The 22286-nt window shown below is 34.3% G+C and overlaps 2 protein-coding genes across 3 annotated transcripts in view; both read left to right on the top strand.

Moving 5' to 3' along the window:
* Positions 1-3546: 3546 nt before the first annotated feature.
* LOC107850902 (glycerol-3-phosphate dehydrogenase SDP6, mitochondrial) lies at positions 3547-11282 on the top strand. Of its 2 annotated transcripts, XM_016695713.2 has the most exons (7): positions 3547-4117; positions 5285-5758; positions 6715-7046; positions 8445-8605; positions 9479-9737; positions 10559-10854; positions 10937-11282. In XM_016695713.2, coding segments are annotated over exons 1-7 (1884 nt in total). In that variant the 5' UTR covers positions 3547-3756; the 3' UTR covers positions 10938-11282. The 2 variants fall into 2 exon arrangements, with proteins under 2 accessions (XP_016551199.1, XP_016551200.1); XM_016695714.2 differs by lacking the exon at positions 10937-11282 and having other exon boundaries at positions 3604-4117; positions 10559-10855.
* Positions 11283-17932: 6650 nt separating this feature from the next.
* LOC107849471 overlaps positions 17933-22286 on the top strand; it is a 23644-nt gene continuing 19290 nt past the window's right edge. The window contains exons 1-3 of the mRNA XM_047400740.1: positions 17933-18219; positions 18317-18421; positions 18503-18564. Coding sequence (XP_047256696.1) covers positions 18165-18219; positions 18317-18421; positions 18503-18564 — 222 coding nt within the window. The 5' untranslated portion in view covers positions 17933-18164. The remainder of the gene's footprint in view (positions 18220-18316; positions 18422-18502; positions 18565-22286) is intronic.

Here is a 22286-nt window from a genome sequence, read left to right as displayed (position 1 = left end):
ATCATGTATTAGCTTACAGGTCATGCTATCACGTATTCACGATCCCAGTTTCTATATATGTGTGTTTGCACTCGCACGTTCATATTAGTCAGTCAGTGTTGTTCATGCATGAAACCCTTTATGTTCAGCCTATCTTCCTCGTATACTCAGTACTCTAGTTGTACTGACGCATTTGCGCTATGGTGCTTTTTTTTCATATTACACCATAAGTTTCGAGACACGAGCTCCAGCCCAGCAGTAGCGATAGCGTTCCAGTCGCTGAGACACAGTGAGTCCTCATTGATTCGAGGATAATATGATTTGATTTATTTATTTATTCTTCAGTTCAGTTTTATGGAGTTAGTTGGAGACATGTTCCTTCAACTCTTTATTCAGATAGTTTAGAGGCTTTCGGATTTACTTTCAGATTTACGTCCAGATTTAGTCATTTTGGGTATTTTCACCCACATGATTGTATTCAGTTGAACCTTATGGCCTTACAGTTCCATGTATTCCGCATTATTACCTCATGATTTGCAGTATACAGGTACAAATATCAGACATGGGTTAGCTTGTGGTCCCTCGGGGTCATGAGCACCGTGTAGCATTCCGGTTCAGCAAATTGGGGTGTTACAAGAGTTCCCATTTTTAGAAGTACTAGTAGACTGTTGGATCAAATTTGGAAGCCGAGCTCCTTGGGTGATTTGACCATCAGTGGTCAAGTTGGCAGTGAGATGATTGCCCTTTGATTGATTGACTGAAAAAATGGGGGTTGACATAAAATCTCCCTCTTTTGCTCATGGGTTTATTTAAAGCCTTCTTTTATTTTTTGGGCCTCAGGAGAACGGTTGTGAGTATTTGATGATGGCCCAACTTGGGTTTGGGCCTGCTTTATTGGGCCCAATCCTTGGGGAGTAAACTTATTACTGGATTCTCAATTCATTTGGCACAAAAAAGTTTGGTCTAAATGAGAGGAGTTGTTGTCCTCTTTCTGTTTCCCCTTGTTAGGGGTTCTGCCATCCTGAGACGCCAGCGGTGCTGGGGGGTAGCTGAAAGAGGGTCAACAAACTTACCTGTAGCTGTATTATATTCCTTCACTGAGATAATGGAGATGTTCCGGTTATTTGTAACTGACCCGGACTGATTTTTTTGTGATTTTACCTTTTGCTGTGTATTTTTCTTTCTGAAGGGGACGGTTTTCCACTCGCTACCCTGAGCGGATTCTTGGGAGGTCTGTTCTGCTGCTTTGGGTTGCTTTTCTTGATGGTTTTCCTTAACTTTGAAGTCTAGTGCCTTAACATATGCCCCAATCGCCCACATCCCGTACACAATATCCTTTTGCCCTCATAGCAGATCGGTTGTAAATGTGTACCAATGAGGATAGAGGTGCATACTGGGGTGTCCATTGGGATTTGGACACAGATCCGTACAAACCTACCCCTAAGAGTTGCAGATATACAAGTATCAATCTTTAGCAGGCTACCGATTTACTTCCCGATCCTTTCAAGTATCGATCTATCATAGAACTCTGTTGGTAGGAATGAGAGTCTTAGCCAGATCGCAGTAAATGAGATTTTCGATAAGTAGGGAATAAAATTCAGCTCCCATTTTCTGGTGGATATATAGGATCCCGCTACGAACCAAGGACCTAGATGAAGGATTTTCTTTTGAATTTCCTCGAGTCCTAATTTCATTGTAAAAAACTCATCCCCAAGGTCGATTAGTGCGAATTTCTCTTCAAGCTTCCAGAGATCTGTAAGCTTGATTTTGAGATAGTTGTGGTTAAATTTCTTCCCTACACACTTGATGATTACTGAATGTTTTCATGGAGAGTAGATTCTATTCTTTTCTTCCTTTGAGAGGAATATGGATGCTTTTGTATCCACATTTATCTTTCTTTCCTCCTCAGTAGTGAAGTCCTCTTCGTAGCAAGTTGAACGTTCTTGAGATTGGTCAGTTACAACTTCCTTATAGGAAGGTTTATGGGGATGTCTTCTTCCATTTAATTGACGTTAGGATCTGATGGATCCGGTGACGGAGGGTTATTGAATGGGACCGTCGATTGAGTCATGATGGGGATTTTTGGAGAGAGGAAAGTTGTTCTCTCTTTAGTGTTTTTTAAACACTAATTGAAATTATTGTTAATTTCAACTTCACTATTGCCTTTAATAATCGACGATATTTTTGTCATTCCTGCATTCTTTTTAGTTAGAACTAGAAATTTCACTTGAAGTAAGCAAGTTTAATTTATTATATTGAATTAAATTTTATATTTAATTTTAATTATTAATTACTCCTTTCGTTCAAAAAAGAATGACCTACTTTGACTTGACACAAAATTTAAGAAAATATAGAAGATTTTTGAATCTTGTGGTCTTAAATTAAAATAGTATCAAGTGTACCAAAATGTCCTTTGATCTTGTGGTCATAAACATGTCATGTATGGAAAGTTGAAATTAAAGTATTGCCAAAAAAAAAAAAATTATTTTTTTTAAATGAACTAAAAAAAAATAGATCATTCTTTTTAAAACGGAGGAAATATTAAACCATCCAAAATCAATCTTTAAAATATCAAATCTCATACAAAACGTCACTCTTACTCCTACTAAAAAAACTAGTGTGTGGGCGTGTCACGAGCCCATGCTTGTTCAGCGCGGCAGCAGTGGAAAGCATTGACGCACTAATGTTCCATCCTCCTCCAATCATCTAATTTAAATTACTTTTATGTCCTTATTACTAATGACAAAATTGCTCCATCGTAAAGAATATTTGTTGGTTTTTCTTTTTTTAACTTTATCATCACATATAGCAATTGATGAAATATTTAGAAAGGATTATGGGGAGGTATTAAAAGATATATGTACTTTCAAAAATAAAAAGATTTCGAAAATTTAATCAAACAAGTCATAAGTGTCAAAACTCAAATTATAGAATTCTAATCAGAGGCGGATTCAGAATTTCAAACTTGTAGGTTTCAAGGACTCCGTTCCTACCATTAAGTTATCCCTTGATTTAGTTATGGGTTCCCACCTATTACTATTTATAACTTTTGACGATTTTTCTATATAATTTTAAGCTTTACGATAGTGGGTATGAATTCCCGGGAACCCACACCTTCTACTCTACATCCGCCACTAATTCTAATAGATTGCTTGTAAATATATTCATTAACAAGTTTAACATACAAAATGAGTAAGATTTATAATATGATATATATGTGTGTGTCGAAAGAAAGTGAAAAATATGTAGAAATTTTATAGATTAATAAGAATATGTGTTTTTGATATTGTTTATAATATATTTATACAATCAAATTATTTATATAAGCATGTAAACAATAGTTAAATTTAATTATAACAATGCAACTTATCTGATTCGTTTATTGCTATAGTGATATGATTATAGAAAACATACATAACACTAAAAATTGGTTAAAGAAAAAATTGATGTATAAATAAAAAATATATTAATCAAAATAAAGGTTACATCTTGTCGTTTATAATTGAAATTTATCCATGACAAAATATTGATATTCCCTTCATTTAAAAATAATGATATAATTTTTTTTTTTTTTTTTTTTGTGGATAAAACTATAGTTCCAACTCTTTTAGTAATATAAAAAGAATGTTTACATTTATAATTTCTATATTTAAGAGGATGCACGTACCATTTTTATACAAAAGGACATTTTAGTCATTTGACAGAGGACACACACACCAAATTCAGAGAGCAATTCAATCTTCAAAATCACACTTCCTCCATCTTCCCTTTCCATAAATGGCCACCTCAATTTACCTCCGTCGTCTCGGCGCAATCGCCGCCGTAACCGGCGGATCATACGCAATTCTCCGGCAACCTTCCTTCTCTTCCAACGACCGCGGCGGCGACTCCGCACTCGAAAATTTTCGCCGGAAAATCGCTGATCCATTCACCGTCGTACCACGGCGGGAGACTCAGGAAGCGGCGTTGATCGGTTCTAGTTTGGCTAATCCGCTTGATATACTTGTTGTAGGCGGCGGTGCGACGGGATGCGGTGTCGCACTTGATGCTGTAACACGTGGATTACGAGTTGGATTGGTTGAACGAGAGGATTTCTCTTCTGGCACTTCTTCTAGGTCTACTAAGCTTATTCATGGAGGTTAGTCAGTTTTGTTATGTACGTATTTACTCTGTTCCAAAATAGTTATCTTTTAGGCTCTATTAGATTAGACTAATTTATATATTTGACTAAATTTCGAAGCTATCATTCGCGGAGGTTAGTTAGTTAGCCTTTAATTTTTTCATCTGTTTTAAATAAAATTACTTATGAGTTTTTGTTATCTACTTACTCTGTACATTCTAAAATAGTTGTCTGAATTTGCTTTTCGAAAGTTGATTTGAATAATTTTCAGGAATAGTTTTCACGTTTAGCTTTTCGACAGTTGATTTGAATAATTTTCAGGAGTTGACACGTTTAGTTTTCCGAGATTTGATTTGAATAATTTTCCGGAGTAGTTGTCATGTTTAGCTTTTCGAGAGTTGAATTGAATAATTTTTAGGAGTAGTTGTCACGTTTAGCTTTTTCTGAGAGTTAGACTTGAATAATTTTCAGGAGTAATTGTCACGTTTAGCTTTTCGAGAGTTGAATTGAATAATTTTCAGGAGTAGTTGTTACATTTCGCTTTTTGTGAGTCGATTTGACTAATTTTGAAGGTAACTTAAATTAGATTAGTTCGATATATTTTTAAAATTAAAATCCAACCTAATTCATTGAGGTTATTTAGCCTTTGAATTCTTATCACTAAAAAAATGTAAGTTTTGTTATGTACTTAAACTGTACATGTGAAAAAAGTTGGGATGTTTTGCTTTTCGAGAATCAATTTGACTAATTTTTGTAGCTAAATTAGATTAGATTAATTTGATATTTTTTAAAATTAAAATCTAAGCTAATTCATGGAGGTTAGATTGCCTTTAAATTTTTCATCAATTTGACTAATTTTTCAAGCTAAATTAGATTAGATTAATTCTTATTTTGAAATTAAAATCTAGATTAACTCATCAAACTATCGGCTTTTGTCTTCTGTAAGGCCACTTCTAAGGGTTTTTTTTAAATTCTTTATACTACCTTAAATGATTAGATGGAACTTTATTTGACCCTTCAGATAATGTGAACAACTGCACTGAGACATTTTAGAGGGTCCCTTTTGATTTTTCATTGAGGCATCTCTTAATTAATAATTGGATATTTGCATGAAGTTTTCCTTCATTTGTCATAGTTCGTTTATCTAAGATGTGCAGACTGCTTATCCTCAGCTCCCTTTTTCAGGAGTTCGCTATTTGGAGAAAGCAGTTTTCAACTTAGATTATGGGCAGTTAAAGCTAGTTTTCCATGCTCTGGCAGAGCGTAAACAGGTCATTGACAATTGTCCACACCTTTGTCATGCTTTACCATGCATGACTCCTTGCTTTGATTGGTTTGACGCGATCTACTACTGGGCCGGCCTGAAAATGTATGATCTGGTCGCTGGGCGACACTTGCTGCATTTATCTAGGTATTATTCTGCACAAGAGTCTGTTGAATTGTTTCCTACCCTTGCTCGAAATGGTAAAGATAAAACTCTGAAGGGAACTGTGGTATATTATGATGGACAAATGAACGACTCACGCCTCAATGTTGCATTAGCATGCTCTGCTGCTTTGTCTGGTGCAGCCGTGCTTAACCATGCAGAAGTTGTTTCCCTTCTCAAAGATGAGGGTGATGGTAGAATAATTGGTGCTCGTATACGGAATAACTTGTCAGGTGCTTCATGAATTTTATTGTAGAATTTGTTTTCCTACTCAGTTCCATGGTTATAATTAGCTTGTAAACTTGTTAAAGGATTAAGGTTGATAAATATAGTTCCAATATCTTGATTTGTGAAGAAAACTATAGTTTCACTGTGATAAAACAATAAGCATTTGAACAGGTTAGGCTCTGACACTTCAACTTCCCTTTTCCTTGGACCTGGACTAGATTTGTAGTTAAACATAGCAGAAAGTTAGTCAAGACAACAAACAGGGGAGGGGTGTCCATAAAAGATATCATATATGGTATCACTTGTTCCTTGAAGTCCCTCTATATATCTCCATGTATGTACAATTATCCATCATCGTTGTCTTTGAACCTTCGCCATTTTCTTGGAAATGTTTGTCAATGACATACGGGATCATCGTGATGCTATTGATCTCTTTATCCTGTTGTTTAAGTGTAGTGATTTCCGAGATTTGGAAATTTCGAACTTTCTCTTAAAATATTTTTGGTTTGGTCCATGGCTGGATTCATAATGAAGAGGCTGCTCTAGTACCAATGATTGGTAATTAATTACCAACCACACAACCAGATGCTTTGGACATAATTTTTACAAGTAGCTTGGCTCAGAGTTATGTTTCAAAAGATGTACTATCTGGTCATATCTCCATGGGATATTGAATGCTCTTTCCATATTCTAGTGGAGTCGAAATATTTATGCGTAGAGATGTCACTGACAAACATTTCCACAAAATGGCAAAAATCTATTTAGAGTTGTGTGGGAATATCAATTTAAATTACCATTTGATCCAACAAAGACAAGTCACTTTGGCATGAATCACTGTTCAACTTCTAGACGATTAGAAATGCTTTAGTATTATTTAGTAATTTGATCTTTAATGTTTTGCTCCTTTTGTTCGTGTACGACACTTGTCTCTTAAGTTCTCACACTAGGTTAAAGTTTACAGGAAAGGAGTTTGATGCATATGCAAAAGTAGTTGTTAATGCTGCTGGGCCTTTCTGTGATTCTGTACGGACGTTGGCTGATAAAGATGCAAAACCCATGATTTGTCCCAGTAGCGGTGTACATGTTGTACTTCCTGATTACTATTCTCCAGACGGAATGGGCTTGATTGTCCCTAAAACTAAGGATGGTCGAGTGGTCTTTATGCTTCCATGGTTGGGTAGAACAGTAGCTGGTACCACTGATTCAAACACCAGCATCACGATGCTTCCAGAACCTCATGAGGATGAGATCGAATTCATTTTGGATGCCATCTCTGATTACCTTAATATTAAGGTGTGATGATTACGGTGATGTCACAGCAATCCTGATTTTTATTCTCTTCTCTTAATATCATAGAGTGCCTCTAATCTGAATCCCTGGTAGTCAATTATATATATAATTATTATTCTTCATTAGGCATCTGAAACAAAGGCGGTCTACATTGTGACCTCTTGCCTCTTGCCTCTTGATCTCTGTTTTGGCTTGATTTCAAATTCAAATGTTACTTTCTTAATTAATAGCATATTTCCTTATCACTTTCACAGAACAAACTATTATCCCGTCATTGGTTTCATGCTTTTTCACTGAACAGAGTCAATGTAAAGAAGCTGAAGTTTCTTTTGGTTTTTGGATGAAGCTGAAATTTTTTAAGCTATTCTAGTAAATGTTTAGTATACCATCTTTTAGCCATTTAGTAGCTTACAGGTTCTATCTTGGATTATTGACTAAACAATCAGTTAACTCAGAGTTTGATGTAAATTGTTAATAATATTATTTACCTTATAAAAAGAAGTCAAGAGTTTGTTGTATATTATATTAAATCCATGAATAGATGATGCACCATTTTCTATAAGGGGTCTAGTATCGCATCATTGCTATCCAACGTGTTCGATGTCGACTTCTTTTAACTGTACATGTTTTATTTAGATTATGTGATAGTGTTGAAAAATCTTCTTGTTATCTAAATTATATTGCATAAAGAATTAACTGCCAAATTCATGTTTGATAAAACAAATATATGTTCTCTTTCTTACGTGAGGCAAATTGCTAATCCCACAAGTAGATTGCAGTACTACTGTGAGATGGTAGTAGTAGTACTGCTGTGGTCGAGCTGCACTTGTGCACATCCAGTGAAGCATGTCAACTTACAACAGTGGATGATGGTGTCGATTTTGTTGTTAGATTCCAAAACTTACAATAGGCTTGTGATTCATATTTTTTTGTGTTAAAAGATTGTATTGACAAATGATGAAAGCTTAGTTACTAATATCAGCAACTTCAGTTATATAGTAGCGAACAAATTGTGTGAGGACCCAAATCTTAGAGGAAAATGTTTGACCCTAGGAAAATATTGAGAGATATGGGACAGAGAAAGGTCAAAACAAAATAAGGAAAAGAAAAAGGCCTTTGTGAATTGCATGAATCTAAAAGTCATATCATGAACTACCTGGCAGTTAATCCCTCTCCATCCTTTTGTTCATGAGTCATAGGAGCTTATCTGGTGGACCTGTTAGTAGTTATGTAGGTGGTGGCATTCTTGATGATGAGCGGATACATTTCCTATGTTCACAGGCATGCTCGATATTTTCATGGAGGCAACCAAAACTCCAGTTTGGATGGGCTTTCTTGTTTTATGTGTCACCTATTGTGTTGTTCTTGCTTATGGAGAATGATGTTAGATTTCAAATTTAGGTACGACGTATTGATGTCCTATCTGCTTGGAGTGGTATCCGCCCTCTAGCAATTGATCCCAAGGCAAAGAGTACGGCAAGCATCTCCAGAGATCATGTTGTAACTGAAGATCATCCTGGTTTGGTAACAATTACTGGTGGTAAATGGACTACTTATAGAAGGTAACTTATATTATCTGAACTAATGATTTTACTGTTAGCTGTCTTGTGAGATGAGGATCCATTTCAATATGGAAAGTAACCTATTTGTTTAGAAAGTAGCCCCAAGTTGTTTTTGTAGAGGTGTGCAGTTCTGTTGAATATTGGAAACGTAGGCTTGTTTGGATTAACAAACAGCGTAGCTGTTTATGGAAAGCAGCTTGGGCTACTTTTTATACAGAGAGGGTGCTTTTTATTCGAAAAATAGTGGTCCAGTCTTTATTTGGGCGCCATCTTTTCAGCTTTTGCAACTCGGAATTTGTTTTTTCTTCTTTAAAATATACTACTGTGAGATACATTTTGTAACATCTGAAGAGTTTTAGTTGGTTAATAAACTTCTTACAGAATATAATAGTGTTTTGCACCTTCTTGGTTTGAATTGTGAAATCACTGATATGAATTTGATTTGATATAAAAGAATTTCACCCTTATGAAAGCCTCAAAAAATGTTTTGGTAGGTATAGTTATTCTTTCTAAAAGAAAAACCCAAAAGCATTTACTCAAAAAACTGAAACTGAGCACTCTTTAACTGTTTTTAGAAAAAAGCAAATAGAATCCATTAATTGCAAAGCCAAGAAAAAAGTTCTAAATCCAAACACAATTTAGAATAGAACATCTCCTAATCTTTCTCTTCAAGGCAGACTGACTAGGCTAGTGGTTTTAGTCTTTCATACTCTTTAGTCTTTATCATAGGAGCTTTCCTTTAAACGTCTTAACGCATAGATCAATGTGCAAGGTTATAAGGTCAAGTCATTCCAAGATCTGGTTATATTTTGGATGTCTATCTCATAAGTTTTTTTTCCCTTTATTAAGGTTTTATAATTTAACCCTTTTCAGCATGGCAGAAGATGCGGTTGATGCGGCTATAAAATCTGGAAAATTGAGCCCAGCGAATAAATGCTTGACTTACAACCTACAACTTATAGGTGCAGATGGATGGGATCCTTCATCTTTTACAGTACTTGCTCAACAATATGTCCGCATGAAAAGGTCACATGCAGGGAAGGTTGTTCCAGGAGCAATGGACACAGCTGCTGCTAAACATCTATCTCATGCATATGGTGTGTTAGCTGAACGAGTGGCTGCTATTGCTCAGGTTTGCTTTTTTCTTAGTTCCAGTTGTTATTTTTTCTTCTTGTTCGTTGGCTATATGCCTTTAATACTAAATTTTGATGCATTTTATGTTAAAGTACTTCTTTAAGGTAGCTCATTGTCATGCAATCTACTCTAATAATACATGGTGGACAAAAGTAAACATTAAAGGGTGTTTGCCAGAACATGCTTGCTGATTTAGATACTAGTTTGAATTGTTTTTTGCAGTTTCTGGTATCTGACCAGGTTCTTATTTCTTTCTTTTTCTTATTTATTTATAAGATTGCATGAAAATGTCAGGTCTAAGGTTTCTGGGAATAAATAGAGAGCTAAGTATTTCTATTGTCATTGACTGATCCGTACAGGTCTCCAAGACTTGAATAGAATCAGGGTTGTGTCTATTCATGAATTGGATATTAAGGAGGAATGTCTGATTCAACGGACTTCTCTCTGAGGCTTGAAATTCATTCCTTTTGGCAGAGCATATCAAATTTGAACCGTTGCAAATAAATTTCAAAAAATTGTTTTTTAATAATGTGCTTTGAGTGCTTACCTTTTCCAAAAAAAAAAAAGATACGTGGTTTGAGTGTCTTTCAAAAAGTTCCTTTTCTACACTCAAAACGCTCAGCACTCTTCAAAAAGCTCTTGTTTCTTTTTGCATAGCTCTTTAGCCAGAACGAGTTTTTCCCAAGTACTTTATTGTAAAGTTGTTCAATCAGCTCCTTAATGTTTCGCTTGAAAGTCGTTTAGTGAGGGAGCTATTTTCTGGCATTTTCATGTCTACTTCTATGAGATTCTAGCTTATTTTGATTATATCAATTGTAGAACGAAAATCTGGGAAAACGATTGGCTCATGGACACCCTTTCCTGGAAGCTGAGGTTGCATACTGTGCTCGGGAAGAATACTGTGAATCTGCTGTAGATTTTGTAGCTAGAAGATGTCGTCTTGCCTTCCTTGACACTGATGCTGCACAGCGAGCGCTGCCACGTATAATAGAGATACTGGCTGCTGAGCACAAATGGGACAAGTCTAGGCAGAAGCAAGAACTGCAGAAGGGAAAAGAATTTTTAGAAACTTTTAAGTCATCAAAAAATGCACAATTCCATGACGGAAAGCACTAGTAAGTTATTCAATCACATATGAAACATGTTCTTTTAGAGTCGTATTTCCTGTTTCTGACATATACTCAATCACTGTTCTAGGTTCGTAAAGCTGTATATCAATCTTCATGGCGTGGAGTTCTGCTTTTACATTCTTCCAAGTTAACTTACAACTCTGGTTACAAGGAGTGACAAAAATACCACACATACCTTTTTGCTGGACACATTTTCTATGGCTTAAAGCTGCCGAACGACTTATTTTGTCAAAGTTTTTAAGTTTATTAGAAGCAGTTCATTTTTGCTTTTGATCAGTTACAACCATCTACAAGATCATTTCTCTTGATCCTCTAATAATAGTTCTTGAATTATGTCTAGGGCGGCAAATTTGACCCCTAGGATGTAATAATTTCTAATTTGATTTAGTATAGATTAATGTTATTTCTGCCGACCTCAACTTGTTTGGGGCTGAGTCACGGAGGCGTAGTTCTTTCTCCACTCTGTTAACTCTATGGCCGTCAACTTTCATGCATACGGAGGGAACTCCAATATTGCTGATTCATTTGTTTACTCTCCATGGGAGTATTAATGTGATTCATTTATTCTTTTTTTTTTTTTTTTTTTGGTACTTTTGTTTTGACTGTGTGTAGGTGAAATGGATCAAATTCCATTATAGCTTAAAATACGTACCAAGCTTCAAAAAAAAGATTCAACTTGAATTAGGGGTGTGCATCGGTTCGATTTTACATATTATTGGTTCGGTTTATCGGTTTTGGTTTTTAAATATGCTAAATCAATAATCAAACCAATAAGATATTTTTTCTCGATTTTTAGTCCTTAACGGTTCGATTTTTGGTTTAACCGATAAGAAAATACTCATAAAATAGAAATAGTAGTAACTAAAATGAAAAAAATTGAATCTTAGTTGCAAACAAAAATCTTATATAATGTTTTTAATTTACAAGAATCTTCAAGTTTGAATTAAATGTTGTTAGGAGAAATTAAGAATTTGTATAATTGAAATAATAGGTTTGTTAATTTGTAGAAATTAAAGAGAAATGAAGAGAAATATGTAATAAGTCATATGTATATATATATATACTCTTATTGGGTTATCGGTTTACCCAATAAGAAAAAATCAAACCGAATCAATAACTCAATAATTTTGTTTTATAAAACCATTAAAAAATCGTTAACTCAATAATCCAATAATAATAAACCAATAACATTTTTATCGATTCGGTTTATCGGTCGGTTCGATTTTGCACACCCCTAACTTGAATACATATATCTTGCAGGATGAAATTGTTTTTACAGAGCGTGATTTTTTCAAAATTACTTATCTAATGTTTTCTTAAGATGCCATATTTTGAGAGCTTGTATGCGGGGTTACAGGAGAAAGGAGGGGAAAAAAGTTGTTTAGACTCGCTAAGGCTAGGGAGAGGAAGGGTCGTGACCTCGATCAGGTGAAGTGCATTAAGGGGGAGGACGGTACAGTGTTGGTGGAGGACGGCCACATTAAGAATAGATGGCAGTTGTATTTTCATAGGCTCTTGAATAACGAAGGGGATAGAGCTATTGTGTTAGGGGAGCTGGAGCACTCAGAGAAGTGTCGGGATTTTAGTTATTGTAGACGTTTTAAGGTAGATGAGGTTAGAGAGGCTGTTCGCAGGATGCGAAGGGGTAGGGCGACGGGACCTGATGAGATACCTGTAGATTTTTGGAAGTTTTCTGGCGAGGCTGGTTTAAGGTGGTTGACTGGATTGTTTAACGAAATTTTCAAGACGACGAAAATGGCCGAGGCTTGGAGGTGGAGTACTATGATCCCTCTTTATAAGAACAAGGGTGACATTCAGAGTTGCAATAACTATAGGGGTATTAAGTTATTGAGTCACTCTATGAAGATTTGGGAGAGAGTGGTCGAGGTAAGGCTGAGACGGATAGTGTCTATTTTGGAGAACCAGTTTGAACCAGTTTGGATTTATGCCTGGCCGCTCGACGACAGAGGCAATTCACCTGGTACTGAGGCTGGTGGAACAGTATAGGGAAAGGAAGAAGGACCTGCATATGATGTTTATCGACTTGGAGAAGGCATACGACAAAGTCCTCAGGGAGATGCTTTGGAGATGCTTGGAGGTGAGTGGAGTCTCGGTGGCATATATCAGAGCAATTAAGGACATGTATGATGGAGCTACAACTCAGGCAAGGACGGCGGGAGGAGACTTAGAGCATTTCACTGTCTTGACAGGATTGCATCAGAGATCTACTCTTAGTCCCTTTTTGTTTGCTTTAGTGATGGATGTGTTGATGCGGCGTATTCAAGAAGAGGTGCCTTGGTGTATACTTTTTGCAGATGATGTATCTTTGATTGATGACATGCGGGGGGTGGGGTGGGGGGTGGGGTGTGTGTGAATGATAAATTAGAGGTGTGGAGACAAACTCTTGAGTTTAAAGGGTTCAGGTTGAGTAGGAGAAAGACAGAGTATTTGGAATGCAAGTTTAATGACGTGAGGCTGGAGAATGAGGTGGTAGTGAAGTTGGAATCACAAGTGGTATGTAAGAGGGATAGTTTCAAGTATCTCGGGTCCGTGATTCAGGGTAACGGTGAGATTGACGAGGATGTCTCGCACCGTATTAGGGCGGGATGGATGAAGTGAAAGCTCGCTTCGAGGGTGTTGTGTGATAAGAAGGTACCGCCCAAGCTTAAAGGCAAATTCTACAGGGTGGCAGTCCGTCCGACTATGTTGTATGGAGCGGAGTGTTGGCCAGTTAAGAACTTCCACATTCAAAAAATGAAGGTGGCGAAAATGCGAATGTTGCGTTGGATGTGTGGCCTGACTAGGGGGATAGAGTTCGGAATGAGACTATTAGGGAGAAGGTTGGTGTGACTCCAGTGGAGAATAAGATGTGGGAAGTCTGATTGAGATGGTTCGGACACGTGATGAGGAGGGGTATGGATGCCTCTGTTCGTAGGTGTGAGAGGCTAGCTTTGGATGGTTTTAGGCGGGGTAGGGGTAGGCCGAAGAAGTACTGGGAAGAGGTGATTAGGCGGGACATGGAGCAGTTACAGCTCACTGAGGACATGACCCTAGATAGGAAGATCTGGAGAATGCGAATTAGAGCAGAAGGCTAGGGTCAGTTTGAGTCGCTAGTGTAGAAAATTACTTGGTTGGGGTATTATTCTTGTTATGATACCTTGTTTCATGCTTTATTACGAATCTGTTTACTTTTCTCTGTTTACTATTATTTGTGGGTGTCGTATTTATGTTATGCCATCTTGTTCCATGCTTTACTATGAATTTTTTTAGTATTCCGTGTCTCGAGCCGGGGGTCTATCGGAAACAGCCTTTCTACTTCTTTAGAGGTAGAGGTATAAACTGCGTACATCTTACCCTCCCCAGACCTCACTATGTGGGAATACACTGAGTTTGTTGTTGTTGTTGTACTTATCTTATGTTTTCTTAAGCAAGGTGGAGGCGCTTTTGTTGCATATAAATAAACTAGCCAACTTACGCCGTGCTAGGCACGGTAGCACGACCCAATGTTGATTCTTAAAAATTTTACGTTATATATAATTCTATCATTTAATTAAAAGCTTTATTTGTTTGGTTGATAAATTCTAAGTTAGACATATAATATTATATTTAGATTGATGAAATTTGCATAACGATATTTTAAGTTGTTCAAACTTTTGTGACATTGATAGTCAATTGTATTTTAAAAATAATTTAAGTTCTTAATTATTGCGATTTATAATATTTTTTTCTATTCTACTAATTAGAAGCGACATAGTAAAATTATTATAAAAAATACTTGTGAAATGGCTCCAAACATCAAAAATTAATTTATCATTTTACGTCTATTTTATTTTTTTATTAAATATTATTAATTTTTTAATACTTAAATGACTTATAATAATTAAATATGAGTAATTTAGTAAAATTACGATTGAAGTAGTTGAAACAGTCATGTCATAAATATCTATTTTAATTTTTTATTAAATATTATTAATTTTTTAATACGTAAATGACTTATAATAATTACTTAGGGGTAATATAGTAAAATCACGATTGAAACAACTGAGGCAGACATGTCGAACATGAGCAGCCTGCTTCAGTTACTTATTGCGACTTCTTATATAGGATACTAATAATATTATTTTTTAATGCTTAAATAACCGTAGTAAGTAATTAGAGATGATATAGTAAATCACGATTAGAGCTGCGAAGCTGACATGTATTAAAAGCGATATAGCATAATAACTATAAAAAACTACTTATGAAAATAACCTAAGTGAGCCTCATATAAGACGTCAAGCTAATTTAAAACATCAAGAGTTAATTTATTATTTTATGCGTATTTCATCTTTTTTATTAAATATTATTAATTTTTTAATACTTAGATGACTTATAAGAATTAATTAGGGGTGATATGGTAAAATTATGATTGAACCAGCTAAAGCAGACATGTCAGAAATGTATATTTTACTTATTTATATTAAATATTATTAATTTTCTAATACGTAAATAACTTATAATAATTAATTAAAGGTAATACAGTAAAAACACGTTTGTAGCAGCTGAAGCAGGCAGCTGAAACAGACATGCTGACTTGCTACCTGCTTCAGCATGAAACTCCCTCTTATATATAACTATTCAATTTAAGTGGCACAGTGCTTAGATGACCATAATAATTAATAAGGGGTGATATAATAAAATTGTGATTGAAGCAGCGAAATAGACATGTATTGAATGAATTATAATAACTAATTAGAAGTGATATAACAAAATTAATATAAAAAAACACTTTTAAAAAAAATTAATTGGATCTAATATAACACATCAAGTTAATTTATTATTAAATATTATTAATTTTTTAAAACTTAGATAACTTTATAATAAATTTTTAACATTAATTTTTAATATTTAGATGACTCATAATAATTAATTAGGGTGATACAGTAAAATTACGTCGAACCAACCAAAGCAGACATGTCAAAAATATTTATCTTTTTTTAATAAAATATTATGAATTTTTAATACGTAAATGACTTATAATAATTAATTAAAGGTGATACGTTAAAATTACGATTGAAGCAACTAATTTTTTTTTTCAAATAATAATAAGTGAAACTTTGAGGAACTTAGTAGTCATTTTGAAAACTATCCTTTTATTAAATATTATTAATATTATAATACTTAATAAAATAATTTATAATAATTAATAATTAATTAGGGGTAATATAATAAAATTATGTTTGAAGCAGCTTATGAAGCAGGCAGCTGGAGCAGCCAGGACGACCCTAAGCTGCTCAAGATTGCCGCTTCTATTATCCTAAGTGAGCCTCATATAAGACGTCAAGCTAATTTAAAACATCAAGAGTTAATTTATTATTTTATGTCTATTTCATCTTTTTTATTAAATATTATTAATTTTTTAATATTTAGATGACTTATAAGAATTAATTAGGGGTGATATGGTAAAATTATGGTTGAAGTAGCTAAAGCAGATAAGTCAGAAATGTATATTTTACTTATTTGTATTAAATGTTATTAATTTTCTAATACATAAACAACTTATAATAATTAATTAAAGGTGATACAGTTAAAATACGTTTGTAGCAGCTGAAGCAGGCATGCCGACCTGCTGCCTGCTTCAGCATGAAACTCCCTCTTATATATAACTATTCAATTTAAGTAGCACAGTGGGGGTCATATAATAAAATCGTGATTAAAGCAGCGAAGTAAACATGTCTTGAATGAATTATAATAACTAATTAGAAGTGATATAACAAAATTAATATAAAAATATACTTTTAAAAAAAATTAAGTGGATCTAATATAAGACATCAAGTTAATTTATTATTAAATATTATTAATTTTTTAAAACTTAGATAACTTTATAATAAATTTTTAACATTAATTTTTAATACTTAGACGACTCATAATAATTAATTAGGGGTGATATACTAAAATTACGTTGAACCAACCAAAGCAGACATGTCAAAAATATTTTTTTAAATTAAATATTATTAATTTTTAATACGTAAATGACTTATAATAATTAATTAAAGGTGATATATTAAAATTACGATTGAAGCAACTAATTTTTTTTTTTTCAAATAATAATAAGTGGAACTTTGAGAAACTTACTAGTCATTTTAAAAACTATCCTTTTATTAAATATTATTAATATTATAATACTTAAATGAAATAATTTATAATAATTAGTATTTAATTAGAGGTAATATAGTAAAATTACGTTTGAAGTAGCTGACGAAGCAGGCAGCTAAAAGGACGATCCTAAGCTGCTCAAGATTGCCGCTTCAGTAAAATAGCCACATTTTGTTGGGCGGTGAGGTTCCATTTATTAAATAAGAGGTTTCCAGGTAAATAATGTCCTTATAAGTTTACTTTGTTACATAAAGTTACAAGTTTATTGTACTAAATTAGAAAAGATGAGGTGTAGATAAGAATATGATCCTAAAAGGTTGAATATCATGCATAGAGGAAAAACATGAAAGTAACATATGTTAATTTTGTTATCCAAGAGAGTCATGTATGATAAGGGATTGAGAAGACTTGGATAAAAAAATAAGAATTATGGTGGAGTGCTAAGCACTCCTTCATCCTTAATTAGAGGACTCAGATTTGAGTATTCTCAGGTGCTGAATCGCCTTTGTTAGGGAATCTCTTACCTCCCAATATGAGGCTCTCCGATGCAAATTCAGATTTAATCGGATTCAAAATGTTAGTAATAAGCACCAGTTGGAAATTTAAAAAATAAAAGACTTAGATATGTTACTTAAAAAAGGATGATGGCTAATAAGTAATGAGTGGTTTAAATAATGTCACATAGCAAAATCTATGAGTGGTTTAAATAACGTCACATAGCAAAATCTGATAGTAGTATGTCTTCATTAGTAGTTACTGACACGAATAAACCAAATTTGTCATGATAATAGCACCAATAAGCCTAACTATTTGTAAATGACATGATTGACCTATTTCTGAAAGACGTATTTGAACTTTTAAGGAAGATGGATGGCAAGGAAAATGATATATAGTATTATTTTCTTTTGGCTAGTATTAATTACGATAAATTATGAAAATTCTTTTCACTGATAGTGTATTAACTATGCGTTTTCCCATAAATAAATAGAACCTTATAAATAAGCCCAACATCCAACTTATATCAATACAAAAGTCGCGGCTGAAGAAGAGTTAGGAGATCGATTTGAGATCAAAAGAGCTTTGAATCAAGCTGAATTGATCGGGATTAAATAGCAAAATGATCGGCGAGAAGCCCTAGCATTCAAATCGAAGATTCAAAGATGGTAAAACGCCAACGGAAGAACAAATCTGTACTTTCCAATCAAATTCCTAAAGGTATTATCTTCTCTATGCTATGCAATTGTCTTTTTGACAACAGTGGTATTTGAACCAATTTCATACAATTTTAATAAAGTCAATATTCGAATCCTAGCGATACAAAAGAAGAAAAATCCTGACATTCAAATCGAAGCTCCAAAGATGAGAGATCACCAGCAGAAGAAGAATAAATCAGTACTTTCCAATCAAATTCTTAAAGGTACCTGATTCTTTTTATCATGTGCTTTAATTTCTTAACAACGAAGGCATTTGAGATGATTTCATACAATTTTAAATGCAGGACAAACAATTGTGGAGCCGTCAAAGAAAGCAAAGCTGATGGATATTGTTGAACTGGATCAGGTGAGTTCATGGTGCACCAATTTAATGAAATATTTTATTAGAAAAACTTAAATAATTCTACACTCCTTCTCTATAATTTGTTAAAAACTTTCACTAGTTCTCACAATAAAATAGTTGCAAATCTATATTTATAATAGTGCAAAACCGAATTTGATTAGGACCATTAAAAATCTACATATTTCTATATTAATTTTGATAAAAAATATCTTATTTAGATGAATAAACAACAAATCCTAAACAAATTTAACTTTCCACTCAAACTTTGAATTATTATTCCAACATTCACCTGTGATTCAAAGTGATATGCTCTTACTTTTTTCTTGTCATTATTGTTGTATTGGAACTTCCCTTCAATCTTTAATTTCGTATTTGCTTTTGGGTTCAGCCATCCCAATGCACTCTTACGTGGTACTTCTCTTCAATTTTTAATTTTTTATTTGCTTTTGGGTTCAGCCATCCCAATTAGGGGTGTGCATCGGTCGGTTCGGTTCGGTTTTACGTGTTATTGGTTCGGTTTATCGGTTTTTAAATATGCAAAACCAATAACCAACCAATAAGATATTTTCTTATCGGTTTCGGTTTATCGATTTTTGATCCTTAATGGTTAGATTTTCGGTTTAATCAATAAGAAAATACTTATAAAATAAAAATAGTAACAACTAACATAAAAAAATGAAATCTTAATTACCGCCAAAACCTGCGCAATGCATTTTAGTTTACAAGCATCTTCAAACTTGAACTGAATGTAAGTTAGGAAAAAAATTGAATCCTAATTGTTGGAAGCTATAAATGCTTCAAGCTTTTTATTACGATAATAGCCGAACTTTATATTGTGCCTTTGTTGCCCTGAATAGGCTAATACTTTGTGAATCACTGAATTATGAATTATTAGTGCATATAATCTATATACATACACATATCTATCTATCTATCTATCTATCTATCTATCTATCTATCTATCTATATATATATAGAAAGAGAGAGATTTAAATATATAACATAAATAGGGATAAAACAATAACTTAGTGTATCCTTATTGGGTTATCGATTTAACCGATAACCTAATAAGCTAAAACTGACACTGAACCATTTACCCAATAAATTTTTTTATAAAACCAATAAAAAATCGTTAACCCAATAACCCAATACCAATAACCCAATAACATTTTTATTGGTTCGGTTTACCGGTCGGTTCGGTTTTTGCACAGCCCTAATCCCAATGCACTCTAACATGGTACTTCTCTTCAATCTTTAATTTCGTATTTGCTTTTGGGTTCAACCAGTCCACATGCATACAATTTCTTCAAAAAGGCCTCACACCATCAACAGACCGGCCTCACACCATTAAGAGATTCTACACCTTATATTTTGCAATCCTTCTAGATACCAATGCGGGTCTTTTATCCATAGACCAACAATCTCCCCCTCAAGTTCAACATGGCCTATCATCATGATCCATGGGTCACCAAGATTCATTGTGTGCACCAACACCGTTTGAGTTTTTTTATAGCAACTGACGCCCACAACTAGCTTCTTCATGTGTGTGCATCTCTATGCTCATAAGGATAAACAAATCAAGTCTCACGCTTCATCATTTCACCATACTTCCGTACTCATTCCGCTGAACCTGGACTCTGATACTAGTTGTTGGGCTCAATCAACGCAAAAATACTTTTACATGGTGTGATATTGTCTGCTTTGGACTAAACCCACACGATTTTCCCCAAAAGTCCTCACACCATTAAGAGATTATACACCTTATATGTAATTTCCCAATTCTTTCAGTTATCAATGTAGGACTTTGGATCACACATCAAACATTTGTGTTAGAGCACTTTTCTCCAATCTTCACTTGTTGATGTACTTCTCATCAAGCTTCAATTATTGAGGCATTTCTCTTCATCCTTCAATTGTTGAACTACTTCTCTCCAACTCCAGTTATTATTTCTTTCGGTTGTGTTGGAGCATTTCTGTCACGATCCGAGACTACCCCTAATCGTAATATGGTGCTTAAGGACATGAGTGGCCCCAAGCTAACCCATGATTTGTTACAAGCTATAATTACTGAAGGAGTACAAAAAAATACTGTGCGGAAGTCATTTAATAAATATTTAAATAGTCAAGTCAATAACAAAGGAGTCTGAAGCAGATCACTGAAAACATAACTAATTGTCCGACTGTTCGAAAGCCTCTAAACATGATGAGTTGTTGGGACAGGTCCCCAACTACCTCTGACTATTGAAATAAATATGAACTGAAATACCGAAAAACATGATAATTAATAGGCAAAACCTATCGACAGACACCTAAACTTTGCATGATCTTTTACTTTGGAACCTAAAATAGACAATGTTCATTTTAGACAACTAAATCAACCATCAACTGTGTCATTTTGACACTTTTCGCTGACATGACATGGCAAGTGTGTAACACTCGTTATTAGCGCGTGAAACTTCTTGTTTATTCAAAAGAAAAAAAAATTATGCTTCTTAATTTTTTTTTGACCCTTTTTCATTATCATTTTTGATATATATTTCAAGCATTGAAAGTTTTTTTTTTGGTCATCAATGGTGAAATCATTGGCAAGGTAGAGATGGGCAACCACCCTTTACAGAAAATCCCAATTTCTCCGACGCCTCATTCTTCAAAGCTAAAAATTTCAATGCAAACCTGTAATGAATGTCTCGACCCAAATTGGTTATTGAAGGGTAATGCTGCAGCCACTTTCCACAAGCCCTATTTATGAGTATGTAGTTGCTGCAATAATGGATTATTGAGGGCTCAGATTTGTTGTATTTTGAACAAAGCAAAAGAGAAAAGCGACGCCACCATGATGATTTTGCTGTTGCATTCACTTATGACCATTAAGAAAGCTAAAGAAATTTTGAAGAAAGTTAAATCTGCAAGAACAATATATTGTTCTCAATTCTTCAAAATTCTTTAACATTGCTTTTTGCTGCAACAATATATGATTGAGGGGAGGGGAAAGGAGCATTGCAACAACAATAATTTGGGGGTGTGATATTGAAAAAAATGATTTTTTTTTGGGGGGGGGGGGGGGGGGGGAATGCATACTGCAACATTAATTTTTTTTTGTGTGTGTGTGGGAGGGGGGGATGCTGCAGCAAAGGGTGGGGTACTTAGAGAAGATAATCTTAGGGTGGAGGTATAGGGGTGGGCATTCGGTTTATTCGGTTTGATTGTTGAATATCGTTTTGGTTTTTCAATTTTCGGATTGACGAAAATGAAAACCATAACCAAACCAAAATTATTTTGGTTTGGTTCGATTTTTACAAATTCGGTTCGATTATTTCAGATTTTTATTTTGATTTTTAAGATTAAAGTAGTGAGCATTTAAAATTGATGATTTTTCTAGAAAAATAATCTTTTTTCAAACCTATTTTTCATTCCCAAATATAATTAATTCAACATGCATGAAATAACCATAAATATCGACCTCGCTGAGTCGTCGCCATTGGTGTGACGACAGTCACTCGGCAGCGACTGCCGACGGCAGTGACGAACTGAGCAAATGAACTGAGCAAACGACTGTCGTTGACGATGTTGAAATTTCAAATGAATTGATGAACTGAGGATGGTTGAGCGCTATTGCAGCCTTTACGTTAATGCATGTTAGGGTCTAAAGCAAAGCAGTATATTAGGATTTAGGGTTACTAAATGATTATAATTTATATATTTATATGTTATATCAGATTATATTT

The sequence above is a fragment of the Capsicum annuum genome, chromosome 12, assembly GCF_002878395.1.
Source record: "Capsicum annuum cultivar UCD-10X-F1 chromosome 12, UCD10Xv1.1, whole genome shotgun sequence".
Lineage (NCBI taxonomy): Eukaryota > Viridiplantae > Streptophyta > Magnoliopsida > Solanales > Solanaceae > Capsicum > Capsicum annuum.
The sequence above is the reverse complement of the archived record's forward strand: the minus strand, read 5'-3'. Positions and strand labels throughout refer to the sequence as shown.

What these genes read in the sequence shown, in the direction of transcription:
- LOC107850902 (XM_016695713.2), top strand. Translation starts at nt 3,757, where the DNA reads ATGGCCACCTCAATTTACCTCCGTCGTCTCGGCGCAATCGCCGCCGTA. An exon ending in TATACGGAATAACTTGTCAG is followed by an intron (nt 5,759 to 6,714) that starts GTGCTTCATGAA and finishes TAAAGTTTACAG; the next exon opens with GAAAGGAGTTTGATGCATAT. An exon ending in CTGATTACCTTAATATTAAG is followed by an intron (nt 7,047 to 8,444) that starts GTGTGATGATTA and finishes TTTCAAATTTAG; the next exon opens with GTACGACGTATTGATGTCCT.